Genomic DNA, 15,276 nt, shown 5'->3' on the forward strand with positions numbered 1-15,276 from the left:
TGACAAACAATGACTAAGATCAACACAAATAATAATCATTTGTGGAGGGGGGGTGCTTATATTTGTCCTGTTATACACATGTGTGTAATGGATTTTTATTTTTTTATTTTTGCATATCTCAACTCCCCCTGAGGTACCCGCAGGGAATGGGGTCACGGCCAGGCTCGCCATTGTAGAGCGCCCCTGGAGCAATTAGGGTTAAGTGCCGTGCTCAAGGGCACACCGGCAGACTGTTCACCTTGTCGGCACCGGTATTCGAACCAGCAACCTTTTGTTTACTGGCCCAATGCTCTAACCTTGAGTAATCCGATTAGACTTGCAACAGTCCTTTTCATTCTCCACTAAATTTACTGAATCCTTTATAAAATATGTCAAGCGTTTTAAGGACAATCAGCAGTTATTCATCAGGTGTGAACAAATGCCGCTTGTATTGGCAGAGTTGACAGGAGAATGTATTACTCTAATTCTAAGATGTTTTCCTCATTTGATGAGACTTGAATGGGCGATTTCATGTTTTCCTCAGAATTTTAGACGTGTCACTACTTGTTCTTCCAGACAGCTACAGTTAATTTTCGACAGCATCCCAGTGGGTCCCTCATGGCTCCCCAGAAGCATGCACATTGCATGCCCACCTTTATATGTAGCTGTGGAGTGAAATAGTTTAAATTAAATATATCTGTTTTACAGTTGAAGTCAGAAGTTTACATACAGTCATGGCCAAAAGTTTTGAGGATGACACAAATGTTAATTTTCACAAAGTCTGCTGCCTCAATTTGTATGATGGCAATTTGCATATACTCCAGAATGTTATGAGGAGTGATCAGATGAATTGCAATTAATTGCAAAGTCCCTCTTTGCCATGCAAATGAACTGAATCCCCAAAAAACATTTCCACTGCATTTCAGCCTTGCCACAAAAGGACCAGCTGACATCATGTCAGTGATTCTCATCCGGCGCCGATTGAGATGGCCGCCTCGCTTTGCGTTCCTAGGAAACTATGCAGTTTTTTGTTTTTTTACGTGTTATTTCTTACATTAGTACCCCAGGTCATCTTAGGTTTCATTACATACAGTCGAGAAGAACTACTGAATATAAGATCAGCGTCAACTCACCATCAGTACGACCAAGAATATGTTTTCCGCGACGCGGATCCTGTGTTCTGCCTTACAAACAGGACAACGGAATGGATCGCATGCAGCGACCCAAGAAAACGACTCCGAAAAAGAGGGAAACGTAGCGGTCTTCTGGTCAGACTCAGAACAAGGGCACATCGCGCACCACTTCCCAGCATTCTTCTTGCCAATGTCCAGTCTCTCGACAACAAGGTTGATGAAATCCGAGCAAGGGTGGCATTCCAGAGGGACATCAGAGACTGCAACGTTCTCTGCTTTACAGAAACATGGCTTACTGGGAAGACGCCATCCAGGGCGGTGCAGCCAACGGGTTTCTCCACGCATCGCGCCGACAGAAACATACATCTCTCTGGTAAGAAGAGTGGCGGGGGCGTATGCCTCATGACTAACGGGACATGGTGTGATGAAGGAAACATACAGGAACTCAAATCCTTCTGTTCACCTGATTTAGAATTCCTCACAATCAAATGTAGACCGCATTATCTTCCAAGAGAATTCTCTTCGATTATAATCACAGCCGTATATATCCCCCCCAAGCAGACACATCGATGGCTCTGAACAAACTTTATTTAACTCTTTGCAAACTGGAAACCATTTATCCGGAGGCTGCATTCATTGTAGCTGGGGATTTTAACAAAGCTAATCTGAAAACAAGACTCCCTAAATTTTATCAGCATATCGATTGCGCAACCAGGGGTGGTAAAACCTTGGATCATTGTTACTCTAACTTCCGCGACGCATATAAGGCCCTGCCCCGCCCCCCTTTCGGAAAAGCTGACCACGACTCCATTTTGCTGATCCCTGCCTACAGGCAGAAATTAAAACAAGAGGCTCCCACGCTGAGGTCTGTCCAACGCTGGTCAGAACAAGCTGACTCTACACTCCAAGACTGCTTCCATCACGTGGACTGGGACATGTTTCGTATTGCGTCAGATGGAAATATTGACGAATACGCTGATTCGGTGTGCGAAGATGTCGTTCCCATAGCAACGATAAAAACATTCCCAAACCAGAAACCGTGGATTGATGGCAGCATTCGCATGAAACTGAAAGCGCGAACCACTGCTTTTAATCAGGGCAAGGTGTCTGGTAACATGTCCGAATATAAACAATGCAGCTATTCCCTCCGCAAGGCTATTAAACAAGCTAAGCGTCAGTACAGAGACAAAGTGGAATCTCAATTCAATGGCTCAGACACAAGAGGCATGTGGCAGGGTCTACAGTCAATCACGGACTACAAGAAGGCACCCAGCCCAGTCACGGACCAGGATGTCTTGCTCCCAGGCAGACTAAATAACTTTTTTGCCCGCTTTGAGGACAATACAGTGCCCCTGACACGGCCTGCAACGAAAACATGCGGTCTCTCCTTCACTGCAGCCGAGGTGAGTAAGACATTTAAACGTGTTAACCCTCGCAAGGCTGCAGGCCCAGACGGCATCCCCAGCCGCGCCCTCAGAGCATGCGCAGACCAGCTGGCCGGTGTGTTTACGGACATATTCAATCAATCCCTATACCAGTCTGCTGTTCCCACATGCTTCAAGAGGGCCACCATTGTTCCTGTTCCCAAGAAAGCTAAGGTAACTGAGCTAAATGACTACCGCCCCGTAGCACTCACTTCCGTCATCATGAAGTGCTTTGAGAGACTAGTCAAGGACCATATCACCTCCACCCTACCTGACACCCTAGACCCACTCCAATTTGCTTACCGCCCAAATAGGTCCACAGACGATGCAATCTCAACCACACTGCACACTGCCCTAACCCACCTGGACAAAAGGAATACCTATGTGAGAATGCTGTTCATCGACTACAGCTCGGCATTCAACACCATAGTACCCTCCAAGCTCGTCATCAAGCTCGAGACCCTGGGCCTCGACCCCGCCCTGTGCAACTGGGTACTGGACTTCCTGACGGGCCGCCCCCAGGTGGTGAGGGTAGGCAACAACATCTCCTCCCCGCTGATCCTCAACACGGGGGCCCCACAAGGGTGCGTTCTGAGCCCTCTCCTGTACTCCCTGTTCACCCACGATTGCGTGGCCACGCACGCCTCCAACTCAATCATCAAGTTTGCGGACGACACAACAGTGGTAGGCTTGATTACCAACAACGACGAGACGGCCTACAGGGAGGAGGTGAGGGCCCTCGGAGTGTGGTGTCAGGAAAATAACCTCACACTCAACGTCAACAAAACTAAGGAGATGATTGTGGACTTCAGGAAACAGCAGAGGGAACTCCCCCCCTATCCACATCGATGGAACAGTAGTGGAGAGGGTAGCTAGTTTTAAGTTCCTCGGCATACACATCACAGACAAACTGAATTGGGCCACTCACACTGACAGCGTCGTGAAGAAGGCGCAGCAGCGCCTATTCAACCTCAGGAGGCTGAAGAAATTCGGCTTGTCACCAAAAGCACTCACAAACTTCTACAGATGCACAATCGAGAGCATCCTGGCGGGCTGTATCACCGCCTGGTACGGCAACTGCTCCGCCCTCAACCGTAAGGTTCTCCAGAGGGTAGTGAGGACTGCACAACGCATCACCGGGGGCAAACTACCTGCCCTCCAGGACACCTACACCACCCGTTGTTACAGGAAGGCCATAAAGATCATCAAGGACATCATCCACCCGAACCACTGCCTGTTCACCCCGCTATCATCCAGAAGGCGAGGTCAGTACAGGTGCATCAAAGCTGGGACCGAGAGACTGAAAAACAGCTTCTATCTCAAGGCCATCAGACTGTTAAACAGCCACCACTAACATTGAGTGGCTGCTGCCAACACACTGTCATTGACACTGACCCAACTCCAGCCATTTTAATAATGGGAATTGATGGGAAATGATGTAAATATATCACTAGCCACTTTAAACAATGCTACCTTATATAATGTTACTTACCCTACATTATTCATCTCATATGCATATGTATATACTGTACTCTACATCATCGAGTGCATCCTTATGTAATACATGTATCACTAGCCACTTTAACTATGCCACTTTGTTTACTTGTCTACACACTCATCTCATATGTATATACTGTACTCGATACCATCTACTGTATGCTGCTCTGTACCATCACTCATTCATATATCCTTATGTACATATTCCTTATCCCCTTACACTGTGTATAAGACAGTAGTTTTGGAATTGTTAGTTAGATTACTTGTTGGTTATCACTGCATTGTCGGAACTAGAAGCACAAGCATTTCGCTACACTCGCATTAACATCTGCTAACCATGTGTATGTGACAAATAAAATTTGATTTGATTTAACACCGGTGTGAGTGTTGACGAGGACAAGGGTGGAGATCACTGTCATGCTGATTGAGTTTGAATAACAGAATGGAAGCTTCAAAAGGAGGGTGGTGCTTGGAATCATTGTTCTTCCTCTGTCAACCATGGTTACCTGCAAGGAAACACGTACCATCATCATTGATTTGCACAAAAAGGGTTTCACGGGAAAGGATATTGCTGCCAGTAAGATTGCACCTAAATCAACCATTTATCGGATCATCAAGAACTTAAAGGAGAGCGGTTCAATTGTTGTGAAGAAGGCTTCAGGGCACCCCAGCAAGCGCCAGGACTGTCTCCTAAAGTTGATTCAGCTGCGGGATCAGAGCACCACCAGTACAGAGCTTGCTCAGGAATGGCAGCAGGCAGGTGTGAGTGCATCTGCACACACAGTGAGGCAAAGACTTTTGGAGGATGGCCTGGTATCAAGAAGGGCAGCAAAGAAGCCACCTCTCCAGGAAAAACATCAGGGACAGACTGATATTTTGCAAAAGGTACAGGGATTGGACTGCTGGGGACTGGGGTAAAGTAATTTTCTCTGATGAATCCCCTTTCCGATTGTTTGGGGCATCCAGAAAAAAGCTTGTCCGGAGAAGACAAGGTGAGCGCTACCATCAGTCTTGTTTCATGCCAACAGTAAAGCATCCTGAGACCATTCATGTGTGGGGTTGCTTCTCAGCCAAGGGAGTGGGCTCACTCACAATTTTGCCTCAGAACACAGCCATGAATAAAGAATGGTACCAACACATCCTCCAAGAGCAACTTCTCCCAACCATCCAGGAACAGTTTGGTGATGAACAATGCCTTTTCCAGCATAGTGGAGCACCTCGCCATAACCTTCAATGTTATGTCATAATTACGTAAAATTCTGGAAAATTAGGCGGCACAAACTGTTGCATATACAGTGGGGCAAAAAAGTATATAGTCAGCCACCAATTGTGCATGTTCTCCCACTTAAAAAGATGAGAGAGGCCGGTAATTTTCATCATAGGTACTATGAGAGACAAAATGAGGGAAAAAAATCCAGAAAATCACATTTATTTGCAAATTATGGTGGAAAATAAGTATTTGGTCACCTACAAACAAGCAAGATTTCTGGCTTTCACAGACCTGTAACGTCTTCTTTAAGAGGCTCCTCTGTCCTCCACTCGTTACCTGTATTAATGGCACCTGTTTGAACTTGTTATCAGTATAAAAGACCTATGTCCACAACCTCAAACAGTCACACTCCAAACTCCACTACGGCCAAGACCAAAGAGCTGTCAAAGGACACCAGAAGCAAAATTGTAGACCTGCACCAGGCTGGCAAGACTGAATCTGCAATAGGTAAGCAGCTTGGTTTGAAGAAATCAACTGTGGGAGCAGTTATTAGGAATTGGAAGACATACAAGACCACTGATAATCTCCCTCGATCTGGGGCTCCACGCAAGATCTCACCCCGTGGGGTCAAAATGATCACAAGAACGGTGAGCAAAAATCCCAGAACCACACGGGGGGACCTAGTGAATGACCTGCAGAGAGCTGGGACCAAAGTAACAAAGCCTGGAAACATCATGCTTTGGGGCTGTTTTTCTGCAAAGGGACCAGGACGACTGATCCGTGTAAAGGAAAGAATGAATGGGGCCATGTATTGTGAGATTTTGAGTGAAAACCTCCTTCCATCAGCAAGGGCATTGAAGATGAAACGTGGCTGGGTCATTCAGCATGACAATGATCCCAAACACACCGCCCGGGCAACGAAGGAGTGGCTTCGTAAGAAGCATTTCAAGGTCCTGGAGTGGCCTAGCCAGTCAACCCCATAGAAAATCTTTGGAGGGAGTTGAATGTCCGTGTTGCCCAGCAACAGCCCCAAAACATAACTGCTCTAGAGGAGATCTGCATGGAGGAAATGTCCAAAATACCAGCAACAGTGTGTGAAAACCTTGTGAAGACTTACAGAAAACATTTGACCTCTGTCATTGCCAACAAAGGGTATATAAAAAAGTATTGAGAAACTTTTGTTGAAATAAACACATACATGTGAGCAACAGGGGGCTCTGGGTGAGCCTGGTGTCGACTCACCTGGGGTGACACGATAGTGCCCTGCCTGCTGCTTCGACTCCCTGAAGAACCCCCCAGCACCGACGAGCAGTGTGCCCTCAGCAGCCACAGATGGTGCAGGGAATGGCCCCTCCTCCGGTCGCCCTAAGTGCAGTACCTCCCAGCTCCATGGGCGTCGGAGTGGATGTTCTGGGGGATGGAACTGACAGATCCTGATCCGGACGTCCGCGGGCAGTCAGCAGGTTGTCCAGCCGGATGGACAGGTCCACCAGCTGGTCCAATGTGAGGGTGGTGTCTCGGCAAGCCAACTCCCGGACGTCCTGCAGACTGCACCTGTAGTAATCGATCAGGGCCCTGTCGTTCCATTCTGCGCTGGCGGCCAGGGTCTGGAAGTCCAAGGCGAAATCCTGTGCGCTCCTCATCCCCTGCCTCAGGTGGAACAGACGATCACCCTCCGCTCGACCCTCAGGTGGGTGGTCGATCACTGCCCGAAAGCGGCGGGTGTGGTCCAACGCCACGTCTTCCTCACTCCATACAGCGTTGGCCCACTCCAGGGCTTTGCCTGAGAGGCAGGAGACGAGGGCGGACACACTCTCACGCCCCGAAGGAGCCGGGTGGACGGTCGCCAGGTAGAGCACAAGCTGTAGTAGAAACCCCTGGCATCCGGCAGCCGTCCCATCATACGCCCTCAGGAGCGTGAGTCGAATCCCGCTGGGACCAGGTGGAAGAGGGGTGGACAGTGGGACCTGTTGTAGTGGAGCTGGTGGAGGCGCTGGATAACCTCCTCCTCTCTCCCAACGATTCAGCATTTCCAGCACGCGATCCATGGCTGTGCCCAGACGTTGCAACATGGTCACGTGCTGCTGAATGCGCTCCTCCACTGCAACTGGGAGGGCGTCTGCTCCTGCTGACTCCATTCATCTGGTGAGTGATTCTGTAAAGGCGTCTGTGTGTGGCTGGTGAGATGAGTCAGGCGTAGGACATCAGATATGAGTAATACAAATACACGGCCACACAATACGGACCACAGTACAACAAACAATCACTCACAAATACAACATGTAGAACAGGGGGTTAAATAATAAACAAGTAATTGGATAAGTGAAGCCAGGTGTGATAAGACAAAGACAGAACAAATGGAAAATGAAAAGTGGATCGGCGGTGGCAAGAAAGCCGGTGACGTCGACTGCCGAATGCTGCCGAACAAGGAAAGGGACTGACTTTGGTGGAAGTCGTGACAAAACATAAGGGAGTGACTTATAAATGGGAGGAAATGATGAAGATAATGAAGTCCAAGTGTGAATCATAATAATTAACAGGTGAGTGTAATGATAGGTGCCAGGTGTGAGTAATGATGAATCCCAGGACCGGTGGCTAGTATTCTGGCGATGTCGTACGCCAGAAGGGAGGAGCAGGAGAAGATGTGACAGTAGGGCTACCAGACACACACACACACATCAGCAGCCAGATTGCAAGTGGAAAGAAAAGACAAGACACAACATATAAAACACACGTTACAGCACAAGGGTAACCCAACCAATAATACCTCATACAATAGCAATTTAACGCCAACTTCATAGAAACAATTGACAAGAAAGATCCCAGTCATCAACATGAGAGTATTTGCAATAGTCTGTGTTGTGATTTGACTTTATGTAACGGCTTTCATCGGAAGAAGAGGAGTTGTCAGACCAAAATGCAACGGGATACGTGTTCATCTTTATTATAAGGTACTGAACACTGAATACAAAAATAACTAAAGGAAAACCTGAAACAGTCCTGCAAGGTGAAACAATCACTTAACAGAAATACAACTACCCACAAAAACCCAGTGGGAAAAAGCTACTGAAGTATGGTTCTCAATCAGAGACAACGATAGACAGCTGCCTCTGATTAAGAACCACACCCGGCCAAACAACAAAGAAATACAAAACATAGAAATTGAACATAGAATGCCCACCCTAGTCACACCCTGGCCTAACCAAAATAGAGAATAAATAAACGCCTCTCTATGGCCAGGGCGTGACACTTTAACATTAATCTTAAGACTGTTATTTATCTAATTAACTAAGTATGTTTAATTGTTACCCGATTTAACTTAATCGTGTAACAATTAACTAATTAGGTTAAGGGGCACCATGAGAGCGGTTCTTTAAAGAGTTACCATCTCCAAAATGAAACTCTAAAATATCTTTACCTATCACATCTATAAACAGTCAATTTATTAATCATAACCTCGTATCCAATTTGTCTGTCAATTTGCTCTGGATAAGAGCGTCTGCTAAATGACTTAAATGTAATGTAATGTATCATATCATAATTCTGAACAGACGTAACCTCCTTGCATCTGCAAAAACCAGAGTCTTACTTATGATTCAGTACGACACAAATTGGTTTAATTATTTATTTACTAGCTAAATAAATGGGAACACATGATATTGGCCTTCTTTAGACTAGTTGAGTATCTGGAGCGTCAGCATTTGTGGGTTTGATTACAACAGGCTCAAAATGGCCAGAAACAAATAACTTTATACTGAAACTCATCAGTCTTCTTGTTCTGAGAAATGAAGACTATTCCATGCGAGAAATTGCCAAGAAACTGAAGATCTCGCACAACGTTGTGTACTACTCACTTCACAGAACAGCTAAAACTGTCTCTAACCAGAATAGAAAGAGGAGTGGGAGGCCCCGGTGCACAACTGAGCAAGAGGACAAGTACATTAGAGTGTCTGGTTTGAGAAACAGAAGCCTCACAAGTCCTCAACTGGCAGCTTCGTTAAATAGTACCAGCAAAACACCAGTCTCAACGTCAACAATGAAGAGGCGGCTCTGGGATGCTGGCCTTCTAGGCAGAGTTCCTCCGTCCAGTAAATGTGTTCTTTTGCCCATCTTAATATTTTCTTTTTATTGGCCAGTCTGAGATATGTCTTTTTCTTTGCAACTCTCGCTAGAAGGCCAGCATCCCGGAGTCGCCTCTTCACTGTTGGCGTTGAAACTGGTGTTTTGCGGGTACTATTTAATGAAGCTGCCAGTTTGTTGAAACAAAGAACATTCCTTTGGTGAATCTTGAGAGCGCAGGCCTGAATCTTCTTCCTTGATTTACAACAGGGCATGAGGTGTTAACCCCTACTAGTTATTTCCTTCCCCCTCTAGGGTGAAGTTGAAGTTATTCATTGCAAACTTGATCTGACCTGTTTGGATTCTCGTGGACAGTCATGACATCTGTATTAGGAGTGCAGGGGGTATGAATGGGTTTGTGTGTGTGTGTGTGTGTGTGTGTGTGTGTGTGTGTGTGTGTGTGTGTGTGTGTGTGTGTGTGTGTGTGTGTGTGTGTGTGTGTGTGTGTGTGTGTGTGTGTGTGTGTGTGTGTGTGTGTGTGTGTGTGTGTGTGTGTGTGTGTGGGGGGGGTTGTTTATAGACAAAACAAAGGCCTTAAAATGTCCTAGAATCTTCTCGGCCAAATGTAAATAGTTCGACAGAAAATCCATACAGTTCAAACAACAATAAATAATAACTCATGCAAACTCCCTTTAACTAAAATGTCACACCAAATACAACTGTCAGGGGACTAATAGTCCGACGACACCGAACATCAAAAGGAGCACATAGGGGAAAATGAAGTCTGCTTAGCTGTTGATTTCAGGCTTGCAGTTACACTGTCTGTCCCTCTGATACAGCTGATGGTTTGTTTTTCAAATTTTCGCAACAATGTTGCTATTACTCCCGGAAGAGCTATCTTATTTCCTCATTCCTGACTGTTGATGCACTCTTAAAGTGGCAGCGCACGGTGAATAATGTTTCTGCCACTGTGTCTTTTGACCGAAAAGAGCTTCTCGATATGAGGATGGCAATTAATCACCCCTTACTGGAGGATAGAACAGCGGCCTCTGGTAAGACAAGGGGTGGCGGTTTATGTATATTTGTAAACAACAGCTGGTGCACAAAATCTATGGATGTCTCAAGGTTTTGCTCGCCTGAGGTAGAGTATCGCATGACAAATTGTAGACCACACTATTTACCAAGAGAGTTTTCATCTATACTCTTCATACCTTTCTATCTATCACCACAAACCGATTTTGGCACTAAGACCACACTCAATGAGCTGTATACGGCCATAAGCAAACGGGAAAATGCTCATCCAGAGTCGACGCTCCTAGTAGCCGGGGACTTTAATGCAGGGAAAGTTAAATTTAACCTAATTTCTACCAGCATGTTAAATGTGCAACCAGAGGGAAAAAACTCTAGACCACCTTTACGCCACACACAGAGACACGTACAAAGTTCTCCCTCGCCCTCCATTTGAAAAATCTCACCATAATTCTATCCTCCTGATTCCTGCTTACAAGCAAAAACTAAAGCAGAAAGCACCAGTGACTCGGTCAATAAAACATGGTCAGATGAAGCAGATGCTAAGCTACAGGACTGTTTTGCAAGCACAGACTGGAATATATTCCGGGATTCTTCCGATGGGACAGAGGAGGACACCACATCAGTCAGTGGCTTCATCAATAAGTGCATCGATGACGTCGTCCCCACAGTGACTGTACGTACCCCAACCAGAAGCCATGGATTACAGGCAACATTAGCACTGAGCTAAAGGGTAGAGCTGAAGTTTTCAAGGAGCGGGACTTTAACCCGGACGCTTATAAGACATCTCGCTATGTCCTCTGACGAACTATCAAACAGGCAAATCGTCAATACAGGATTACGATTGAATCGTACTACACTGGCTCCGGCACTCGTCAGATGTAGCAGGGCTTGCAAACTATTACAGACTACAAAGGGAAGCACTGCCATGAACTGCTCAGTGACACAAATCTACCGGAGGAGCTAAATCACTTTTATGCTTGCTTCGAGGCAAGTAACACTGAAACATGCATGAGAGCATCAGCTGTTCCGGATGATTGTGTGATTTAATAAAAAAAACATTTTCAACCTGTCCCTGACTGAGTCTGTAATACCAACATGTTTCAAGCACACCACCATAGTCCCTGTGCCCAAGAACACTAAGGTAACCTGCATAAATTGCTACCGACCCTTAGCACTTACGTCTGTAGCCATGAAGTGCTTTAAAAGGCTGGTCATGGCTCACATCAACACCATTATCCCAGAAACCCTATACCCACTACAATTTGCATACCGCCCCAACAGATCCACAGATGATGCAATCTCTATTGCACTCCACACTGCCCTTTCCCACCTGGACAATATGAAAGCCTATGTGAGAATGCTGTTAATTGCACATCACTAAGCTAGGGACTAAACACCTCACTCTGCAACTGGATCCTGGACTTCCTCACGGGCCGACCCCAGGTGGTAAGGGCAGGTAACAACACATCCACCACGCTGATCCTCAACACGGGGGCCCCTCAGGGGTGCGTGCTCAGTCCCCTCCTGTACTTCCTGTTCACTCATGACTGCATGGCCAGGCACGACTCCAACACCAAGTTTGGCGATGATACAACAGTGGTAGGCCTGATCACCGACAACGATGAGACAGCCTATAGGGTGGAGGTCATAGACCTGGCCGTCTGGTGTCAGGACAACAACATCTCCCTCAACGTGATCAAAACGAAGGAGATGATCGTGGACTACAGGAAAGGAGGGCCAAGCATGCCCCCATTCTCATCGACAGGGCTGTAGTGAAGCAGGTTGAGAGCTTCAAGTTCCTTGGTGTCCACATCACCAACAAACTATCATGAACCAAACACACTAAGACAGATGTGAAGAGGGCACAACAAAGCCTATTTCCCCTCAGGAGACTGAAAAGATTTAGCATGGGTCCACCTATCCACAAAATATTCTACAGCTGCACTGACTGGTATAGCAACTGCTCGGCCTCTGACCGCAAGGCACTATAGTGCGTACGGCCCAGTACATCACTGGGGCCAAGATTCCTGGCATCCAGGACCTCTGTACCAAGTGGTGTCAGAGGAAGGCCCTGACAAGTGTCAAAGACTCCAGCCACCCTTGTCATAGACTGTTCTCTTTGCTACCGCACGGCAAGCGGTACCAGAGCACCAAGTCTAGGTCCAAAAGGCTTCTTAACAGCTTCTACCCCCAAGCCATAAGACTCCTGAAGGGCTACCCAGACCCCTCTTTTACACTGCTGCTACTCTCTGTTTATTATCTATGCATAGTCACTTTAACTCTACCTACATGTACATATTACCTCAATTACCTCGACTAACCGGTGCCCCTGCATATTGACACTGTACCTGTACCCCCTGTAATATAGCCTCCAAATTGACTCTGTACCTGTACCCCCTGTATATAGCCTCCACATTGACTCTGTACCTGTACCCCCTGTATATAGTCTCCACATTGACTCTGTACCTGTACCCCCGTATATAGCCTCCACATTGACTCTGTACCTGTACATCCTGTATATAGCCTCCACATTGACTCTGTACCTGTACTCCCTGTATATAGCCTCCACATTGACTCTGTACCTGTACCTCCTGTATATAGCCTCCACATTGACTCTGTACCTGTACCTCCTGTATATAGCCTCCACATTGACTTTGTAACTGTACCCCCTGTATATAGCCTCCACATTGACTCTGTACCTGTACCTCCTGTATATAGCCTCCACATTGACTCTGTACCGGTACCTCCTGTATATAGCCTCCACATTGACTCTGTAACGGTACCTCCTGTATATAGCCTCCACATTGACTCTGTACCGGTACCTCCTGTATATAGCCTGCACATTGACTCTGTACCGGTACCTCCTGTATATAGCCTCCACATTGACTCTGTACCTGTACCTCCTGTATATAGCCTCCACATTGACTCTGTACCGGTACCTCCTGTATATAGCCTCCACATTGACTCTGTACCGGTGCCTCCTGTATATAGCCTCCACATTGACTCTGTACCTGTACCTCCTGTATATAGCCTCCACATTGACTCTGTACCGGTACCTCCTGTATAAAGCCTCCACATTGACTCTGTAACGGTACCTCCTGTATAAAGCCTCCACATTGACTCTGTACCGGTACCTCCTGTATAAAGCCTCGCTATTGTTATTTTACTGCCATTTAATAATTTGTTACTTTTCTACTTTTTCTTATCTATTTTTTACTGAACTCTTATTTTTCTTAAAACGGCATTGTTGGTTAAGGCCTTGTAAGTAAGCATTTCACTGTAAGGTCTACACCTGTTGTATTTGGCGCATGTGACAAATAAAAATGAATTTGATTTGAAGGCTCCGTGCAGGATTTTGCCACAAGGTAACTCTCAATCCACAATATAGCAGGGGATGTAAAGCCATAACATGTATGTTTTTCCAGCAGCAGATTATGATCGATAATGTCAAAAGCTGCACAAAACAAAAGAAACCACATTCCACAATCTTTTTATCAATTTCTCTCAGTCGACATTTGTGTCAGTGCCGTACATGTTGAATGCCCTTCCATTAAAGCATGCTGAAAATCGGGTGTCAATTTGTTTACTCTGAAATAACATTGTATCTGTTCAAACACAATTCTTCTCAAAAGTTTACTACGGGTTGGTAACTGGCTGATTGGTCGGCTGTTTGAGCCTGTTAAGGTTGCTTTGCTATTCTTGGGGAGCCGAATTACATTTGCTTCCCTCCAGGCCTGAGGGCACATACTTTCCATTAGGAAAATCCTCAGTCATTTTCCATCCAAGTTGTCAGGCCAAGGTGGCTTGTAATTGTTGGTAGACAACAACACTTTTTTCACCACTTCCACATTCACTTTACGGAATACAAAATTACAATGCCTGTCTTTCATAATTTGGTCAGTTATACATGGATGTGTAGGTTCAGAATTTGTTGTCATGCCTAAGTCTGTAAGTCACTTTGGAAAGAAGTGTCTGCTATATTGTTAATATATATTATTTCCAAACACCTCCTATAGTGGACTGTTCATAGATGTCTTACCTTAGTGGTTGCAATAGTTGTTGTACAATATTCCACAGTGATCTATTCTACAGGATCCATGTTGAATGTGTTATTTCTGTGACTCCTCTCAGAACCTGGAGTCCAGACTAAAGGTCTTGCTGCCGGACGATGTCGGAGCTGCTCTGATGGATGGCGTTGTCCTGTGCCATCTGGCCAATCACATTCGTCCTCGATCAGTGGCCAGCATCCATGTACCCTCCCCAGCAGTGGTAAGTACCTGTTGAAAACTTGTTGTTTTAAATCCCTAAGGCCGAAGCAAACCACCTGCCAAGAAGAAAAAAAAGGCAAGAATATTTTGAACAAATAAGGATTTTTAAAAATGTAAATTTTTTCCATGTAACTGTTGACGAATTCTGTTCCACAGCCAAAGCTTAGCATGGCCAAGTGCCGCAGGAATGTGGAGAACTTCCTGGATGCCTGTAAGAAGCTGGGCGTGTCACAGGTAAACACATCACCAAATCCTCTCAGTTACCAGCAAGAAATCTGGTACTCCCTTTTCCCAGTTATGACGCAGTCCCTTACAGTGCCTTGCGAAAGTATTCGGCCCCCTTGAACTTTGCGACCTTTTGCCACATTTCAGGCTTCAAACATAAAGATATAAAACTGTATTTTTTTTGTGAAGAATCAACAACAAGTGGGACACAATCATGAAGTGGAACGACATTTATTGGATATTTCAAACTTTTTTAACAAATCAAAAACTGAAAAATTGGGCGTGCAAAATTATTCTGCCCCCTTAAGTTAATACTTTGTAGCGCCACCTTTTGCTGCGATTACAGCTGTAAGTCGCTTGGGGTATGTCTCTATCAGTTTTGCACATCGAGAGACTGACATTTTTTCCCACTCCTCCTTGCAAAACAGCTCGAGCTCAGTGAGGTTGGA

General features: G+C 45.9%; 1 protein-coding gene across 1 annotated transcript in view; it reads left to right on the forward strand.

Annotated features, from left to right (window-relative positions):
* The window catches only part of LOC124006869 (leucine-rich repeat and calponin homology domain-containing protein 2-like), a 96,298-nt gene that overhangs the window by 77,094 nt on the left and 3,928 nt on the right, over positions 1-15,276 (forward strand). Inside the window, exons 20-21 of the mRNA XM_046317059.1 lie at positions 14,466-14,603; positions 14,759-14,836. Of these exons, the coding sequence (XP_046173015.1) occupies positions 14,466-14,603; positions 14,759-14,836 (216 nt within the window). The remainder of the gene's footprint in view (positions 1-14,465; positions 14,604-14,758; positions 14,837-15,276) is intronic.

The sequence above is a fragment of the Oncorhynchus gorbuscha genome, linkage group LG20 (genome assembly GCF_021184085.1).
Source record: "Oncorhynchus gorbuscha isolate QuinsamMale2020 ecotype Even-year linkage group LG20, OgorEven_v1.0, whole genome shotgun sequence".
Lineage (NCBI taxonomy): Eukaryota > Metazoa > Chordata > Actinopteri > Salmoniformes > Salmonidae > Oncorhynchus > Oncorhynchus gorbuscha.